The following is a 20,437-nucleotide window of genomic DNA, read 5'->3' as shown; positions in this document are numbered from 1 at the left end:
AGAGAAACATCATCTGTAATTGACAAACCCAGAACTGGAAGACCCAAAAAGCTGTCCAACAAGGATGAGCAATAGTTGAAGTTAATACCCTTAAGGTATAGAAAGAAGACAAGCGTTGAATTGACAACAGAACTGGCAGAAGGCACAGGTGTCGTTGTCCATCCAGCAACAGTCCAAAGCACCTTTGACCATTGTTCCATCGTCCAATTTCTGTGTTCTTGTGCATATTTTAGCTTTTCAGTCTTGTTCCCCTTAACACATCTTTTAAGTCCTGATTTCAAGAGTGACCTTCGTACTGTTGATTTGATGGACAACGACACCTGTGCCTTCTGCCAGTTCTGTTGTCAATTCAACGGTAGTATTTACAATTAAGAAGACTTATTAAAGTTATACATAAAAGAGTATATATATTTTTTAAAACCACAATGAAAAACATCAGTAATGGATACCCTTTAGAGAAAACTGATAAGAAAGTGAGTGATAAACTGACTCCATTGTGATTTAGCAGTTGTTCAAACAATTTAACAGCAAATGCTGGAGTTTTTCTGTATGATTCTGTGTAAATATCAAACTCTAAAGAAGGGGCAACAACATTAATCCTGAAATAGGACAACAGGTTGTTTTTTTTTTATACTGGGTTGTTTTTTGGACAATAATCATCATCATCATAATAATAATAATAATAATAATAATAATAATAATAATAATAATAATATACAAATATCACTTATATAGTGCTCTTCATTCAAGCATTCCAGGGTGCTTTACAAAATAAATATAAAAAGCCTGTGTCTAATATATAATCCAGCTGCAAATAAAGAGACCTAAACAAATACATTTCCAAACAGAATTTAAAAGATTCAATTGTGCTAGAATTCCTGATATGAATCTGGAGCAAGTTCCAGACATGGGGCATTATAACTAATGCCCTGGCTCTGACAGAGTTCAAACTAATTTTTGGGACTGTCAGAAGATTAGCATTTTCCAATCTCAGGGAATGACCAGGAACATATGGGGTCAGCAGATCTTGAAGATAGTCCAAGACCATGTAAGGCCTTATAGGTAATAAGAAGTACTTTAAAATAATAATAATAATAGCATCAGTAATAAAACAAACTTGAATGAGGTGGGCGCAGTAATTGTATAAATTAAATATGCAATTAAAACCAAGATAAACTAAGATAAAAAAATTAAAATCGCGACACTTTACAAACTCCCTCAAAATTATGTCATTACACAACAATTCAAAATGGCAGCCAACAGAAAATAAATTACAAAATATAATACAAAAACAAAAATAACCATAAAAACTTTGCTTTCAGTGTTTTCTGACTTCCTAAAATTGAAACAAATCCAACTCCACAATGTAAATAAACACAACGTTCACAAACTCAACAGCGCCAGGTTTCTGTGGGCCCCGGGCAATAGTAATTTAGGGTAAATGCAATAGGTGCCTAAAATATTACTTGCAAATTGTAATTCTAAGCTGAGCTCTAAATTCATATTTTAAAAGTACTACTAAATTAAAGTAAGGTGTTGATCAAATATACACTGGGATCACACTTAAATTACCCTTAGTGATTTTTCAAGACCAAAGAGCTTCTTCATTTCATCAGATTGCAGAATTCTGAAAATCTTTTCCTATACCAATGTTAGTTTAAAAAAAAATTGTGTGTTTATAATTTTCAAATATTGGTCACTGCCTACTTTAATACAATTATAATTCTTAAAATATATGTAAGTACAGTTTGTTTTCCATTAAACAGACTGTACCTTAGTTGCAATCAAAGCAGATTTAAAAAAAGTCCAAAGCAGGTATTTGCTGAAGTTTCTATTCTCATCCTGGATCAAAAAAGTCATTGATAATTTCTTGTGTGTTTTCCCAGCTTTTAATGGAAGGGGCATTTCAAAACAGCTCTGGAGTGACAGGTGCATTATCAATAATTACCCCACTCCTGCTGCTGAGCAGCTGTATACACACTCTCATCACATCTAATGACTTGAGTTGAGCTGCAGAAGAGGCCATGTCTGACTAGAGCCGGATACCTATAAAAGTCTGCCATCAAACAAGAGACCCAAATATATTTCTGGTTTCATTCCCAGTCGGCTTTATACACAGCAAACTGCAAAACCGTATTCTAATCATAGATAATAGTAGTACTTCCAGGATTGGATACATTAGACCAGCTTAAAGTATATAGATCAAAAAGTATATACACAAACTATGTACAAGTGAAAAAAAGGCTTTCATGGATTATTAGGAAATTCTCCCGCTTTACTTAGCAAAATGAAAGAGATTTTTTTCTAATCACTGACCATTACTGTTGAAAGCAACTCAATTCATATAGCTACATGTAAAGGTGGTTTTGATTAATTGTCACTAGCTATTACGCTGACATATTTTCAGACTGCTGGAGCAGCTACAGCAAAATGTTATTTTTTATTAAAAGATATTATAAAATACACTGTATTAATCATGATACATGCGGTAAATGTGAAACAATGTATTATTATAGGATAGTCAGATATCCTAATGAATAACCAGAAACAAATATACTGTGTGTGTGTGTGTGTATATATGTGTATATATTATATATATAGATCACAAACAGTATACACATATTTCACAGTGTACCAGGTCATAAAAGCACTGCAAGCTTGGTCAGAATGCGGGAGAAGTTTGACAAGGCCTGGAACACGAATATGCACGAAACATCAACTTGCACTGCAAATAGAGATAGTTTAGATTTAGGTTGTACTCACACTTTGCTGGAAGGTCATAACCACAGGTAATCTTGGCTTTACCAGTCCCGCAGCCATTCAGAGTATGGCATTCATCGAACAGACAGGATCCAGCAGCTCTGTGTATACAGCCATCCACTGAAACAAAGCAAACAGCAACGTAAGGCTAACTACTTCATCAACGCTATTCACTTTGTATTAAAATAACTGCACGAAACTGTGTTTAGTCACCACATACTAAAATGAACCACAAGTAGTATTATGGGCCTCTATTCACAAAGCTTCAGCTTGAGTTTAAAAAATTGTATTTTATGAATAAAATAAAGTTTTATATTTATGAAACTGTTCTTTACTGTTGTTAATGCAATCTCTATAGTCCAGAATAGTTTCAGGAATAGCAACCTTGATTTTATTAATAAAAATATACATTTTTTAAATAACTTGTGAGTCAAAGCTTTGTAAATAGAGGAAGTAATAAAGCATTAAGGCACTAGAGGGCATGGGTTACCATGGATATTGTCACTGCTTGCTGCGTTGTTAGGTACGAGACGTAGCAGTGACAATGTACGCTGTAACCCACGCTCTCAAGTATCTCAATGCTATTATAAAATGGATTTACTAACATATTATAAACAAATAAAAGAGAAAGATACAGTTTCTGAAGATTTATTAAGAAATCTGAAGGATAACCTTCCGCAACAGAAAATAGTTCCAATGAACTATTGATACTCGCAAATGATTTTCTTTTTTTTTTTTTTTTTTTTTTTTTTTTTTTACTTAAGTTGAGATTTTAACTTTATTTTATTTTAATTATTCATATGTGTGTGGTGAGTTTAGCTGCCTGTACGCTCTCTATATGTGTGTGGCGAGTTTGACTGTGCCTATGACTTGCTGTAGCCTAGGAAAGTGGGTGGGGCGAGAATGACAGCTGTTGAATGCTGAGAGAGTGGTTCTTTTTCAGTTTACGGTAGTTTTGTCTTAATGTTTAAAATAAAGAGTGATTAGCGCTTTGAAAAACATTTTAAAACAAGCTCTGGTGTCCTGCCTTTGTTATTTTTTTCTTGTTTCTTTATTGCTGCTCCCGAAATTGTACCACGCCTACGCTGCACTGCTATGGTTTTGTTTTTTTATTACCAGTATTTCAGTAGGCGCAATGATACAATGATGCCACGGGTCTAGTGATTTACCCAACTGTTACTATACAGGGGATTATATTACGGCTTAGAACCTCTGATTGGCCAATCAGCATGCTGCATTCTAACAAGCCATTTTATAATTAAAAATAAATACTTCAAAAGGAAGAAACAATTGTCATCACAATGTATGGAGATTGATGTAAATAAGTAATGTCTACATAGGTTAAAAAATAGCCAGCGATATAAAAATGGGAAATATTACAATGTTAAGGATGTAATCATTTAAAGAGATGTTAAGCAAAAACAGTGCTAAAATATCAGTCTTCTTGAAAATGAAATAAAATAAAGGAATATGACCTTGTCTTTATGTCAAGACATTTTTCAGTTACCACTATTCCTTGCCATCATTAGCAAAAATATAATTTAAAAGAAAATTCACAATGAGAGGATAAGGATTTTTGTTCTCAATGTCTGCATAATTAGCCAGGTTCTTACTCACACAATGAAGTGTCTGTGATGTTTCAAACCAAAAAAACTAGCACATGAAACCTACTAGTATTTTTTAATCTTGAAACCAAAATACTGAACAGCTGCTTATAATTTTGGTCTATCTAGTTTAGTCATTATTTCTCCCAAATTATAGTAACTGGCTTAATTGTCACATTACAATTTGCAGATTTTGTTGTTTATGTGTCCACTAAACTATGACAGACCTCAGTCCTCTTAAATATTTTGACAAAACCACTGGCTGACGTTTTATAACACAGGCTTTTTCAATAAAGACCGAAAATCACTGAATATACGTTTTAAAAGTAAAAACTATCACATAATAAAAAGCCTGACAGAAATTTGCCCTACAGCAGTGGTTTTCAAACTGGGGTACGCAAGCTCTCGTCAGGGGGTACACGAGAAAAATCCTGTAATAGAAATGTAACCATTACCGTATGGGTATTAACCTCCTAAAGACCCGAAACCTGGATAAAATATATCAAAGCTGCTAGCACAGCCTGTGATGCAGTCATGGCCTTGCCCCGAGGGCATAAAATGACAGCACTCACAGACCTCTGCGCCATTTTTCCATCAAGCCACTCAGTCAGTACTCAAACAAGACTGAGGGAAGCCTGCTTGTTAGAATGAATGAACAGCCCTCATAAAGGTGATGCAGAGCTGTCACCAAAACAGCTTCAAGATGCTGTGGGAGGGATTGCAAGAAACCAGACCCGAAGCAGCCTGTTGGCCTGTGCAGTGCTGCTAAACGCAGCAGCTGCTCTCACTATACATGTGCCACAGCACACATTGCAGACGAGCCTGCTCTTAGCCTCTGAAATTACAGAAAAATACAAAGAGAAAAGAAAATAATTCTCTCATACTTAAATTGTACAAACTGTCTCAATTTTGGCCGAAGCCAAAACAAGAATAAAATAACTCCAGCCAGAGCTATTGCAGCCTGGGGAGAGAGCACAAAGTCAGCCGACGTTCCTTGATCCCTGGGAAGGGGCAACTCAAGCGGGGATCACGCGGGGCACAAGGCCGCAGTGGGACGTAACAAACAACAGGCTGTAGTGCACGATATACACGCTATTGATTTTTTAAAAAACTATTACAGCGTAAATAAATTATTGCATAAATTATGTAAATACAGAAATTAGCAAAAATGATACAGTCATAAGCAACAAGTACTTATCTGATAGGCTTCTCCTGTCGCTGAGTTCTGTGAGCGTTGTCATTTTATGCCCTCGGGGGCGGGCCATGACTGTGTCACAGGCTCTGCGAGCAGCTGTGATATATTTTATTCAGGTTTCAGGTCTTTAGGAGATAAATACCCATTCGGTAATGGTTACATTTCGTACTTGAAAGGGAAACACTTTTAGGTGACTATTTTAATGATCTTAACTACTAGTACTCACTTCTGGCTTTCAGACCATTCCAAATCATGACGTTATTCCAACCAGGTCCTTAATTACTTATCTGAACACCTACAGTACAATAGGTTACATTTTACAAATAAAACACCTCAGGACGCTAAAACAGGTCACCTCTAAACCATAAATAAACTAATTTTATATCAACTAGTAAAGTGAGTTAATTGCGAGTGGCTTAAATACATGTTAAGTGTTTAATTGGGGGGGGGCGGGGGGGGGGGCGATTTCATCTGTCATCTGGAGAGTTAACTACAAGAATTAAAACCGTATCGCTTGCAATTTTATTTTACATGGCAACATCACGATACTTGTTTTGTTTCGTTTCATGTCTGTTTTGTTTGTCTATGTGTTTTGGCCACCGTGCCGTTTATTTTGTGTTTAAAATGTTTTGTTTATTTATAATTAAAACGCACAGCCACGCTTTTTATACCCCAGTGCTGTCGGTGTGTGCTATTCTCTTCCCGTTCTGACGTCACCACGAAGCCAACCTGTCACAAGCCAGATGGCAAGCCTAGGGCTAGCTGAAATCAAACCATGTGGCATACAGGATACAAAGATGCAGCACACATCTATAGTGTTGCATTTTAAAGTTCAACTTCAGGATGCTCAAAGGCACTTTAAAATAGCTTAGGAAAGAAAAAATAATCTTTCTGCTATTTTTTCCACAACTGTTTTCAGTGTCTTGAGGAGGTAACAACTCAACTAAATACTAGTGAGACTATCCACCAGCAGCATATGCAGTCCTATTAATCTATAAACTGAAAACAGCACAGTGCTTTAGCTATGCAGTCCTTCATCCTGATCCATGGGGGATTGCTAAGTATAATACATTCTTTATCATTTTTAGCTAGGAAGTTGGACAACTTAGCTACATTTAAGCCTGGTAGAAAGCTGTTCACATAACAACCAATACATGTGCCTATAGTTGCCTATTCCTCCAGTTTATGTGACAGTTCTCCCCGGCAGATGCTGTTTTTCTGTGTTGCCATCCAGGTAGAGAAGGTACAGTAACACACGGGCATGAAAATGCCCAGCTATCTGGTCCCGGGTACATTACAATTGGCTGGTCTAACCAACACAATCAGGTCTCTGTCGAATTTGATGACATCCCATTCTGAGCCTGGCAATGCATCACCTACTTTTTCTATAGCTGACAGAGAAACACTTTATTGCTAGATGGATGGTGTTTTCAATAAAGTCTTAGGACAGTGCATCTTCCTCCCAGTAAGTCATGGGAAACACTCACAAATAGAGTGGATTAGAAACATGTGTGGATTGCAAATGCACATGAAAGAAAGGAACCAGCAGGGCAGGGCAGTGATTCCCCCAGATCCTTCATAAGATTTCCTCTACCAATCTTTCATAGCACATTCAAAGCAATAGTATATAGTGTAACAAGGCAGGGAGGGGAGTTAATATCCTCCCTGCCAGAAACATGTATTTGTTTATTTATTTATTTGTTTGTTTAATTAGTATTTATTAGTTAATTATCACCGGCACCTGGCTATCATTGTAAATTAGAGCCAGGTGCAGGGTATTTAAAGAAAGCAGTCTGCACAGGGTTGCTGCTGTGTGAAGGAGCCTGATTGAAGGTGTGCTCAAAATAGAAAAAAAAAAAAAAAAAGGTTCTGTGTATAGCCTTTTTGTGTGATTTGTTTAAAAACTGTTTTTGTTTTGTTTTATTCTGTTTGGTGTTTTTTTTTTTTTTTAACAGGGAAACAGCTTAGATGTCCTGTGTATTAGTGCAGTTCCAGCTGTGTATTGTCAGCACTTCAAAACAGAGTTAGGTTTTTTCGTTTTCGTTTTTGTTATTAAAAATAGCGCTTAAGTGCTTAAAATCAAGTTTTATTTTTAAAGGGGAAATGAACCGCGGAGAGTGAAGCCCGGTCATAATATCTATCTATCTATCTATCTATCTTAGATAGATAGATAAAGAAAAAGTGTGTTTGAAAACAAACAGTGGAGGTATATATAAATAAAAGAAGAAATGTATTTTTGGATGTACACGCATTGTTTAAATAATTAAATATTGATTTCAGGATGTTTCAGACAAAAGCACTTAAGCTATGTATAAAGTAGAGTCATGTATACATGAAACATATAAATAATAATAATAATAATAATAACAATAATAATAATAACAATAATAATCTCAGTTTTAAATACAGTTATTAATGTTAAATGCACTTCATGCTAAAGGATTCTTTGCGACATATATTGGCCATATTCAGCTGTTGTTGTTGTTAACATGGCTGTTATGTTCAGTTTTAAATCGCAATAGCTATCATAAATTGAGCCAACTGGGTTTTGACGGCAGTCGCAAAAGTGATGCGTCTGTTAGGTTGTAACAATAAAGCCATTCATGACCACTAAATTCTATCTTGTGAATACATAACAATGGCATCTGAGCAAAGTATTGGGTGGAATTTCTTTACCAAGCAGGAGAAAACGGAATTTGCAAACTCTGCGAAGGAAATATTTTATTCAAAAGGAGGAAGCACACTTACTTAATGTGCCCCACATTATTTTATTTTTATATTATGTATTTGCTTATTTATTTTTAAATAAAGGCTACTTATTTGATCTTTTTGGTAAGAAACCGTATCTGTGCAATAACTGTAGATAAAGCATTCCGTATAGGAAGCAACATGATTACTATTAATGGATCACAGAGTTATCACTGACATAAACTAACAAGAGGTTGTTATGTTGTTTTCTTTCCGATTTAGTTCCTGAGAAGTCACTGCAGTTATTATTATTATTGAGGTGTACTTGCCGCTCGCTTTGTTATAGTTTTCTGTAAAACATTGATATCCTGTCAATTAAGAAAAGTTTTAATGCAAAGCTTGTTTTAATGTTGTCTATTATGCCGACCAAAGACCCACGCTTACAACTGTATTTGTCATATTTTCAACATTTTCTTAAAATTCTCACATTAATAAATCGATACCCGTGCTCCCAAGTGGCGCACCCGATAAAAGGCGCTCCGCGTGGAGTGCAGGATGCGCCATATAGCCTGGATGTCATCGGTTCGAGTCCAGGCTATTCCACTGCCTCGGCTCACCGCACACCAGCGACCCCTGTAGTCTGGCCGGGCGCCTGCGGGCTTGCCTGTAAGCTGGACCAGAGCTGCGTTGTCCTCCGACGCTGTAGCTCTAAGGTGGCTGCAAGGTGAGTTTGCTGTGTGAAAAGAAGAGGTCGGCTGATGGCACACGCTTTGGTGGACGGCGTGTGTTTGTCTTCGCAGCTCCCAAGTCAGCACGGGGGTGGTAATGTTGAGCTGAGCTTAAAAATAATTGGATATGCCAAATTGGGAGAAAATAAGATAATTGGCGACTACAAAATTTATAAAAATAAATAAATAATAACAAATAAAACGATACCCGGGTAGTAAAAAGAGACCCAGGTAGTGTGGGGTAATTTAAAACCCAACAGGTACCCGTGCCAACCTCCAATTTATATATTATATATATATATATATATATATATATATATATATATATATATATATATATATATATATATATATATATATATATACACAGACGTGCTCAAATTTGTTGGTACCCTTACAGCTCATTGAAATAATGCTTCATTCCTCCTGAAAAGTGATGAAATTCAAAGCTATTTTATCAGGTATACTTGCATGCCTTTGATATGTCATAGAATAAAGCAAAGAAGCTGTGAAAAGAGATGAATTATTGCTTATTCTACAAAGATATTCTAAAATGGCCTGGACACATTTGTTGGTACCCCTTAAAAAAGATAATAAATAATTGGATTATAGTGATATTTCAAACTAATTAGTTTATTTAATTAGTATCACACATGTCTCCAATCTTGTAATCAGTCATTCAGCCTATTTAAATGGAGAAAAGTAGTCACTGTGCTGTTTGGTATCATTGTGTGCACCACACTGAACATGGACCAGAGAAAGCAAAGGAGAGAGTTGTCTGAGGAGATCAGAAAGAAAACAATAGACAAGCATGGTTAAGGTAAAGGATATAAGACCATCTCCAAGCAGCTTGATGTTCCTGTGACAACAGTTGCAAATATTATTAAGAAGTTTAAGGTCCATGGAACTGTAGCCTATTGTTGAGTGTATTCACTAGACAGCTAACACGTTCCAGAGCTGTCGCCAGAGGCCAGCACAAACCCGGAACAGCACTTCACTTGTACCACTGTAAAACTGTATTGCACCACAATCACTATTTCACGCACTAACTTGTGTATGTGTTTTGTGTTTAATGTGGTAATACAAGAACGGGACTATTATTTCGGGACCAGCATGGGGGATTATAAATGCAAGTAATACACGCCGCTGTATTACTTACCATCATTATTATTTCCTGATTGTTTCGCAGTCAGGCACTGGACAAAAACAACTAATAAAAACAAACCTTTTCACTTGTATTACAATTGTCTGTCTGTTCTTTAATCACCTGCACCTGTACACTATTAACCACTTTGCCACATGACCCAGAGGCCTTGATTGCTTTCTAACCTTCTGATGCAGCAGGTCAACATACAGTACGAGCTGCAAATTAGAATCTATAAATAAAAGCCAAGAATCACTGTCCTCCTTATATACAGTAATGTAACCTAGGTCATCATCTGCCTATATGAAATATTCCAGAATAATGGCCATGCTGCCCATTCTTGTAAAAATGTTAATGAACCTAAATATGTGATTACATTCTGAGCTCTCTATGAAAAGAGATTTTAACTTTTTTTTTTTGTTGTTAATTAGATTTGGCTATTTTCCCTGTTTATTCCCAGATTACCCTTAAACAGGTGCTCGCTGTTGCCTTCAGTGACTTTCCATGTGAGGGAGGCTGACAACAAAGTAGCACTGTACTCCCTCAGGCCAGCACAGTCCCATTTCTGCTTCTAGGGATATCACTGAACACCTTGGCTTCAGAGACTCCACCAAGCACTTTCATTCTATTCAGCACTGAGATCCTTGGCTCACCTCCCAGCGTCAGCACGATGTACCCTGCTTCAACCCCTCAGTTCAGCAAAGCACTTTGGCTCCCCTGTTAGGACAGCAATGTACACGTTTGCTATCATTTTGGGACAACATCAATCAACTTGGTCCAGATCCTTAGACAAAATCCTTCAAAACAGCTTGGCTCAAAATTCACAGGGTCTGCTCCAACAAGCCAGCAGTCCTCAAATATGTTCCTGTGGGCATAGTTTTTTTTTTTTTTTTTTTACTACACTATGCAACACAATGCCCTGTAGTTACAATCAAAGGTGCAAAGGCAGCTTTAAATCCCCAGAGTTAAGTTCCAGGGCGTCAGCAGTGAGCCCTTTGACTTTACTCACTGGTAACACCTTGGGGTTGATTTTAATAATATAAACAGCAGCGGATCTAACTAATAGTGTCCTTAAACTCATAAACCTGATCTATCACTGTACTTTTATTGTATTGAAGTTAATAATGACTTCAATACAAAACACACACACACACACACACACACACACACAGAGGATTACAGAGTTAAAGGTCAGCTGTATTTATATCCCACTCCTTTTAAAATAATGAATAAAGACACTTGACTGTGACAATGAGGCTCTGAACCTTAAGACAGCCTTAAAATGCAATGGCTTTTGCTCTCCTAAAGAGTGCAAATCTGTATTGTCACCCAGACTAAATAACGTTTAATTTTTTCAGAAGAGAAAGCCTCAGTGTTCTGCATAACCAAGATTGAGAGTATCCACATCAACATATTTTCTAGTACAAGAGAGATTTAAAAGTGGTTCTTAGCTGCTTCTGAGGTTGAAAGCCCAAGAGCAGTCACATCAGTATGGGCTTGGATTTATTATTATTATTATTATATATATATTTTTTTTTTATGAGTGTGGCATGCACACCCATCTTTATCTGTAATAACATGTTACTTTGCCTGATAGCCACATAAGATATTGGGGGAAAAAAGCATTTGCTCTTCACTGCCTCATGCAGCAAAATGGCCTGGCCTGAAAATAAAAAAAAAATTGAACTGCTTATGTTAGAAAATACTTGTCTTGCATTAATACAAACAGATATAGCACCCTACGTCTGTCCTTATCATTTTTTCAGTTGGTGTTAAACATGTTTACTAATGGAAAATGTGGTTCTTAAGCAAGACCTACAGTGGATCAATGCACTTGTATAACAAAATGAGGTAAGAAAAGGCCTGCCAATAACACTGACTCCTTGTAAGCTTCTCACATTTCTTAGCTTTTCTGGGCCACCACTTCACACCTCTTGGGGACACCGATGTAAATTACTGTTTAATGCTGACCTCCCCCTGCTAATATGTTGAACTGGTGACAGGTTGTTTTAAAACAATCTTTTCCCCGTCTTTAAAATCCTTGGGGAAGCTGTACATGTCTAACTAAGTCACTAAAAAAAAGCTGCTACTAAGTGATGCGCAAATGGCAATGCCTTGTACAATATTTTTCCGACTGCCCCCTGGACCTTTTAACTGTGCTGTTTTCATTCATGTGTGCCTGCATGAGCTGCAAAACATCTGCTACTGTCCAGCGTTACAGAGGAGCTGTGAAATAAAACTGCTAATACCTCATCTATCTCTTCTTTTACCTCCATTGAATTCCTGAGTACATGCTATTTGGTCCTGCAAATTTATTCATGTTCTTACTCCATTTTCTCTTCAGGCAACATTGATTGAACCTGAAGCTATTCCCTCTAATGCCTCCATACTCCTAATGAAGCATATATATATATATTAGCTCAAAGAGCCAGCTGCCCAACGTTTCGATATGTTGTACATATCTTTCTCAAGGGAGCCTGTGTTTGAATCAAAACATTGGAGGTATTTATAGGTTTTTGACGGCATGACAACTATTTGTTATTGTTTACATTCAAATCCATGATTTATTCTTACATGATGTAATGGTGTTCTATATATTATATAATGTATATAATAATTATATATAATTATATAATGGTGTTGTATATATATATATATATATATATATATATATATATATATATATACACAGTGCCTTGCAAAAGTATTCCGACCCCTGACCAATTCTCTCATATTACTGAATTACAAATGGTACATTGAAATTTCGTTCTGTTTGATATTTTATTTTAAAACACTGAAACTCAAAATCAATTATTGTAAGGTGACATTGGTTTTATGTTGGGAAATATTTTTAAGAAAAAAAAAAAAACTGAAATATCTTGCTTGCATAAGTATTCAACCCCCACACATTAATATATGGTAGAGTCACCTTTCGCTGCAATAACAGTCTTTTGGGGTAAGTATGTACCAGCTTTGCACACAGTGTCGGAGTGATTTTGGCCCATTCTTCTTGGCAGATTTGCTCCAGGTTGTTCAGGTTGGTTGGACGACGCTTGTGGACCGCAATTTTCAAATAGTGCCAGATTCTCAATGGGATTGAGATCAGGACTTTGACTGGGCCACTGTAGGTCATTCACCTTTTTGTTCTTGAGCCACTCCAATGTTGCTTTGGCCTTGTGCTTAGGATCATTGTCCTGCTGAAAGGTGAATTTCCTCCCAAGCTTCAGTTTTTTAGCGGACTGAAGCAGGTTCTCTTGCAGTATTTCCCTGTATTTTGCTCCATCCATTCTTCCTTCAATTCTAACAAGATGCCCAGTCCCTGCTGATGAGAAGCATCCCCACAGCATGATGCTGCCACCACCATACTTCACTGTAGGGATGGTGTGTCTTGAGGCATGGGCAGTGTTAGGTTTGCGCCACACATAGCGCTTTAAGTTTTGGCCAAAAAGCTCTATCTTGGTCTCATCTGACCACAAAACCTTTTCCCACATCGCAGCTGGGTCACTCTCATGCTTTCTGGCAAACTCCAGACGTGCTTTCAGATAGTACTTTTTGAGTAACAGCTTCTTTCTTGTCACCCTCCCATACAGGCCAGTGTTATGCAGAGCTCTTGATATGGTTGACTGGTGCACCATTACTCCACTCCCAGCCACTGAACTCTGTAGCTCCTTCAAAGTGATTGTTGGCCTCTCTGTGGCTTCTCTCACAAGTCTCCTCCTTGTTTGAGCGCTGAGTTTTAAGGGACGGCCTTTTCTTGGCAGTGCCTGGGTGGTGTGATGCAGCTTCCACTTCCTGATTATTGATCCAACTGTGCTCACTGGGATATCCAAACACTTGGATATTATTTTGTACCCTTTCCCTAATCTATGCATTTGTATTACTTTATCTCTAACTTCTGTAGAATGCTCTTTGGTCTTTATTTTCCTTCAGATTCACAGCCTGACCAATGATCCTTCAACAGTGGGGTTTTTATCCAGAAAATGTGACAGCAACTTTAATGGTTCACAGGTGGAGGCCAATGGTAAGGTAATTGTGTCCTCGTTAGGGCAATTTCTTTCATCGGTGTAAACTGGGAGTTTCCACAGCACAGGGGTTGAATACTTATGCAAGCAAGATATTTCAGTTTTTTATTTTTCTTAAAAGTATTTCCCAACATAAAACCAATGTCACCCCACTTGGAGAACGCTCGTTTTAGCTTCATGGCTCCGACTCTCTGCTCAGCTTTGGTGTGTGATGCTCCCACCATCGCTCGCTTTAAATCAACTCTTAGCTGTTGTGTCATTGCTACTTTTTTTTTTTTTGTTACGCATCTACAATATTTTAGAATTCTTTTTACATCCTAGCCTTGTATTTAATGAATTACGCATTGTTTTTCACTGTATTTAATTTATTATGCATTTTTCACTGTATTTAATGTATTATGCTGTATCTTGTAAAGCACTTTGTGATGGTGGTCCACTATGAAAGGCACTAAATAAAATAAAGATTGATTGACTGATAATAGTATTTACAATTAAGGGGAATATAACTGTTACTCAATGAATACTTTGTTTTATTTAGACAATTTAAAGTTATTAATAAAAGAAAATCCTTTTTTTAAAACAAAGAAGTGTTTTTACAGAAATACAAAACCAGTGTGTTGTGTTCCCCATCACTTTGAGAAATAAAGAGAGATAGCATACCATCAATTTCCAATTGTCATGTTATTTCTTGCCATTTGATTTATTTGTATTTGCGCTACGCATGTACAGTATTTCTATATTTGCTACTCCTTTTAAATCAATAGTTTTAATTTTTTATTCGCTCACTCACATCGTATACACCTCATCCTCTCCTCCTGCTTTTGCACCTCGTTGACTACCAGCTTCCTCCTTTGAGCTGGGGCTGCCTTGTGCCATGTAGGAGGAGCTGAACTGAGACCAAGACCCCCTCTTCCATGCTGAACTTGCCCCATGATATCACCAATTCGAAGGGCAGCCTTTGCATCTTCCACAGCTTTCTTTGCCGCCCACTTTCTTCCAGTTTTCAACACAGGTGCTGCCTCCCTTACGCATTTGTCGCGTGACTCTACTAATGTCATTTCCAGTCTGACCTTGGCGCACTTAAACTCCTCGGTTAGAGCGGAGACTGGTAGCTGCAGTATTCCTTTATCATAAAGTCCCACTCTGCTGAGGCAGCGTGGAACTCCCAACCATTTCCTGATGTATGAACTGATTAAAGCTTCCAGCTTCTCTACTGTTGTCAAAGAAACTTCATACACAGTCAGTGGCCACGGCAAACTCAGCAGTAGACCAAACTGAAAGCACCAGAGCTTTAGTTTGCCTGCTAAAGCGCTGCTGTCTATGCTCTTCAACCCTTCCACTGCTTGTTGTCGAACTTCTCCCACACAAACTGTGTCCTTTAGATCCCCGTCGTACCATCTCCCAAGACTCTTCACTGGCTTCTCAGACACTGTTGGTATTGCCTTACCATTAATGAAGAATGTTTTATCTACTTCTTTACCTTTAATTATAGAGATGCTCCTTGATTTAGTGGGCTTGAATTGCATTCGTGCCCATTCAATGTTATTGGTTAATTTGCCCAATAACCGATTAGTGCAGGCTACTGTTGTAGTTATGGTTGTCATGTCATCCATGTATGCTCGAATTGGTGGTAGTCGCATTCCAGAAGCCAAGCGCTCCCCTCCTACTACCCATTTTGATGCCCTAATGATTACTTCCATTGCCATGGTAAAAGCCAGTGGAGAAATGGTGCATCCTGCCATTATTCCAACCTCTAGGCATTGCCATGTAGTGCTGAATTCTGAAGTTGAAAAACTAAATTGCAAATCTCCAAAGTAGGCTTTCACTAAATTTGTTATCGTCATCGGTACACTGAAAAGATCAAATGCTGCCCAAAGAAGTTCATGTGGCACTGAACCATATGTATTAGCCAAATCCAGGAATGTCACATGGAGCTCCTTCCTCTCCTTTTTGTCTGAATGAATTTGTTGCCAGATCACATTGATGTGTTCTAAGCATCCTGGGAAACCTGGAATGCCCGCTTTTTGTATTTAAGTGTCAATGAAGCAGTTCTTTAATTGGCAAGTTGACAATCTCTGAGCAATAATGCTGAAGAAAATCTTGCCTTCTACGTTTAATAGGGAAATAGGACGAAACTGACTGATGCTTGTAGAAAATAGAAAATTATTGACCCGAGGGAATACTATTGTTACCAACAGGGCTATAATAAGTGAGGCAAGCTTGGATAGTAAAATATTTAAAAAATATTGGATAGTATATATTTTGTTTAAATATAGTTGATACAGCATACGTAAATAAATATTGACTTATATATTTTGTTTCAATATAGCTGATACATATAGTAATCATCAGTATTTAGTTGTGGTCAGTAATTCAGTCTTAGGATTGTGCGACACCCAGTCGGGAAAAACTCAACTGTGATGTCAAACCAAAACTGAGCACAACTGATCACAGAATCTGTGCATACTCAGATGAGATGAGTCGGGACGGCTTGAGTCGGGCTGTGTGCGGCAGGCTTAAGGATGTTAGGGCAATAGTTCAATCCATTTTTGCTCCTATGGTGAGGTTTTAACCAAATCACATGCCAGAATTTCCAACATTTATATATAATATATATATATATATATATATATTTTTTTTACTATTGAAACTGTTCAGCATGCACAGTAAATCCTAGATGGACTTCATTGTTAAAAATCTGATTTTTACGCACTGAAAGGATTTAGTGGTTTAATTACTATTAATTTTTTTTTTTTTAAGTTTTTGTTTTAAATGTCTTTAAGTTAGGTTAAAATGATTAATAAAAAATCCACTTAGATTTGTTTCTGTTTAAATCTAAAATTAATTTGACCACCCTAAGATTAGCAATCGGTATGTTGATATTAATTCTGTATATGCATCAAGGATTTTACTAGTAGTTTTAGCTAGCAGTATGCACACCATTGTATGTTCTAATAGGATCTGAGATGAAAATTGCTACTTGCGGCTGCTGTCGTAGTCCTGCAAAAGTTTTATGAAACCCTTTTTTTTTTTTTTTATTTGCGAGGTGCTTACGAGGGCGAATTGTCGCAAATCACTTTTGTGAAATGGGGCCCAGGTTTCTCATTGAGCAAAGGCACCTGTCTATCATTGTCTGTATTTATAGACATAATTAAAAACAAACCAAAAAATCTACATTTTAATCAAGTGTTAGCACCAGCCAAATAGCTTAGCACTGTAGAATCTTGTATTAAAAAAAAAAAAAAAAACACAGGTTGGAAAACTGCAAACTTTTAAACAGAATAAATAAAAGTAGTTAAAATAGTTTCTTTTATGCATTGAATCCTGCTTACAATAAAATGTTCAAGTCTATACACCTCCTACATTTTACAGTACCTTTCAGTATGCACTTGAAATATATTACAAGCACTTAAGCATGAACAATGTGATGTGGCAAACCAGACCAGGTTTTTTTTTTTTTTTATTTTTTTTTTTTTAATATGGCCTAAAAAAATGTAAATGTTGCATTTTAAGTTTCAAAATGTGGAAATGATTTTTCACAGCTACACATAGATGTATTACATTTATAATTCATACCAAAAAAACCACTCAAAATCATAACAGTTTACAATTTGCTGTTTTCCCCCCTCCTTGGTGATTTACAATGCAATTTTCTACCCAACTAATTTCACTAAAGGAGATAATGGCTTGAATGTAAGGCTAATCAAGTGCCAATCAGGCCTCTGTGAAGCGCAGAATGTCAAATATAGAACTATTTTTTTTTTTTTACAAGTCATAAAATTGATTTAATGTTCAATTGTCTGCCATCAACATACTGCAATGAAAATATGAGCTTGATGAAGCATTCTTATTTCTCCAGTGGATTTCCAAACAAACAGCTTTCATTTTTTTTACTTTTGCCTTCATTAATATTCCAACTCTAATTCCTGTACTAATGCTGGATTAAGACAATTAGCTGTGTAACTGTCATTCACAGTGGATGATTAATCAAGCAGGGTCTTCCACCGAAATACTTCAGCTATGTTCTTCATTTAAGGTTTTAATGGACTGGACAGGTCATTGAGGCATTATGTAAAATACATATAGCTAATCACTTGAATAGCTAACTTACTTGTTGGCATTTCCTCAATAGGTAAATAATACAGTATGCTGCCACTTAATATCTGATCAAAATTGTGATCTTGCAAAAAAAAAAAAAACGTAGTTCAGTAAATATTTTGACAAACTGTTTCAATGGGGGAGTTTCCATGTATGTTCTAATTTTTCGAGACATTGTGCTCGAACCAAATGAAAAATGGCCCTATACAAGGAAAGGAGGAGGTCGATATGCAAATTAGCCATGCGTAGCGTTCTCATATTGTTTTCGCAGACACCTCAGGAAAATGACTTATTAATTAAAGAAAATAAATAAATAAATTAACCTGGAGGTATACAATGACACTGATGAACCCAGCCATTGCAGATCACCATGGCGGAGACGTAGGATTATAGAGATCTGTGCCAAACACCTTCCACGTATGCTCCAAAGCTGTCTGAATTGGGAGCAGTGGACATTTTCGCGTAAAATGTGGGTTTCCATGTGAAAATGGGCGTGGATTTCCCGTGTTTTATGTCATGCTCACGAGTAAATGAGATTTATCCTATCCCTCTCTGCGGTCGTTTTCGGTCACAAACCTGATCCTGTTGAGCTGTTCTCCCAAACGTGTATGCATATCGCTACTACACTTGTAATTAACAACAAATGGAAACTCATCTTCAAAGTTGTACGGCAAGTGGTTCAAACTAGCAACGAGTACGAACTACCACTTTGCTTGGGATTCATCGACGATGAAAAAGCCATTGACTGTTTACACAAGATCTGTATTAAGCTCTCTGAAAAAACAAGGAATTGAGAAAACGTACACAGACACCAGTACCATATACAAGAATGCAACATCTACAGTAAGACTCCATAAAAACAGCAACAAAATCATAATTAAAAAAGGAGTTTGTCAAGGAGATACAATTTCCCCAAAGCTCTTCACCTCCACCCTAGAAGACATTTTCAAAACACTGGATTGGGAAAATAAAGGGCTGAAGATCAATGGAGCCTACTTGAATCACCTATGATTTGCTGACGACATCCTCATATTTACAACGTGCCCAGAAGAATTACAAACAAGAATACAGGAACTGCACAAGGCTAGCATCAAAGCGGGTTTGAAAATGAACCTGAAGACTCAAGTCATATTCAAAAAATATACCACTCCACAGGCAAAAGAAGTCAATGAGATCAAGCTTGAAGAAGTCAATAACTACGTATACTTAGGACAGTTAGTTACGGCAATGGAGAACCAAATGTGTGAAATCATCAGAACAGCAAAAATGAGCTGGAGTGCCTTTGGAAGAGGAAAGTGACCGATGTGTGCTGCCAGTGCTAACTTATAGATGCAAAACCTGGACCCTCCATGCAAAAATGACAATGACAGTATGGACAAATGCATGCTGGGAATAACAAGAAGTGACAGGAAAAGGACGGAATGGATAAGAGCGCAAACAAAAAGTATGCAATTTTATTATAAGAACAATAAAAAATTTAATGGCTCTGGGCCGGGCATGTAGAAGAACAGACGTTCGCTGGACCAATGAGATACTAGACTGGATCCCAAGAGATATAAAGTGACCAAGAAGACCAGGAAGATGGCAAGATGAAATTAGGAAACATGCCGGAGCAACATGGATGAGGGATGAGGCAGACAGGCTTTTGTGGAAGAATCTTAGGGAGGCCTTCATCCAGCAGTGGATTGAAAAATGCTGAAGATGATGAGGATGATGAGATTAATTATATATATATATATATATATATATATATATATATATATATATATATATATATATATATATATATATATATTAGGGCTTTTAAACAACTAAAAAAAATGATCAGGATTAAAAAAAGTGATTTTAGTTAATCTCGGTTTTAATTGCATATTAAATTGATATAATTACTACATCCATCTAATTTAAATTTGTCTTATTACTGATGCTTTTATTATTATTATTATTATTATTATTATTATTATTATTATTATTATTAACTATCAATAAAATTGTTTAAAATGTATTTATGTATTTATTTAACCAGAAAATGTACCCATTGAGACCGTCACCAAAATTTATTAGGGGCAATAAATAAATACAACCAACACAATAAAATGTGCGGTTCAAGCTTGATCAGCAGCATACAGGAGATCAGAAAATAGAATGAATAGGATATCTATTTTTAAATGTGATTGTGGACTGAATTTTTTTTTTTT

General features: G+C 36.7%; 1 protein-coding gene across 4 annotated transcripts in view; it reads right to left on the bottom strand.

Moving 5' to 3' along the window:
• Positions 1–20,437, bottom strand: part of LOC117410630 (ADP-ribose glycohydrolase MACROD2-like) — a 759,575-nt gene that overhangs the window by 527,515 nt on the left and 211,623 nt on the right. For all 4 annotated transcript variants that reach the window (XM_034017313.3, XM_034017312.3, XM_034017315.3 and 1 more), the window contains exon 5: positions 2,764–2,880. In XM_034017313.3, coding sequence (XP_033873204.2) covers positions 2,764–2,880 — 117 coding nt within the window. The remainder of the gene's footprint in view (positions 1–2,763; positions 2,881–20,437) is intronic.

The sequence above is a fragment of the Acipenser ruthenus genome, chromosome 6 (assembly GCF_902713425.1).
Source record: "Acipenser ruthenus chromosome 6, fAciRut3.2 maternal haplotype, whole genome shotgun sequence".
Classification (NCBI taxonomy): Eukaryota; Metazoa; Chordata; class Actinopteri; order Acipenseriformes; family Acipenseridae; genus Acipenser; species Acipenser ruthenus.
The sequence above is the reverse complement of the archived record's forward strand: the minus strand, read 5'-3'. Positions and strand labels throughout refer to the sequence as shown.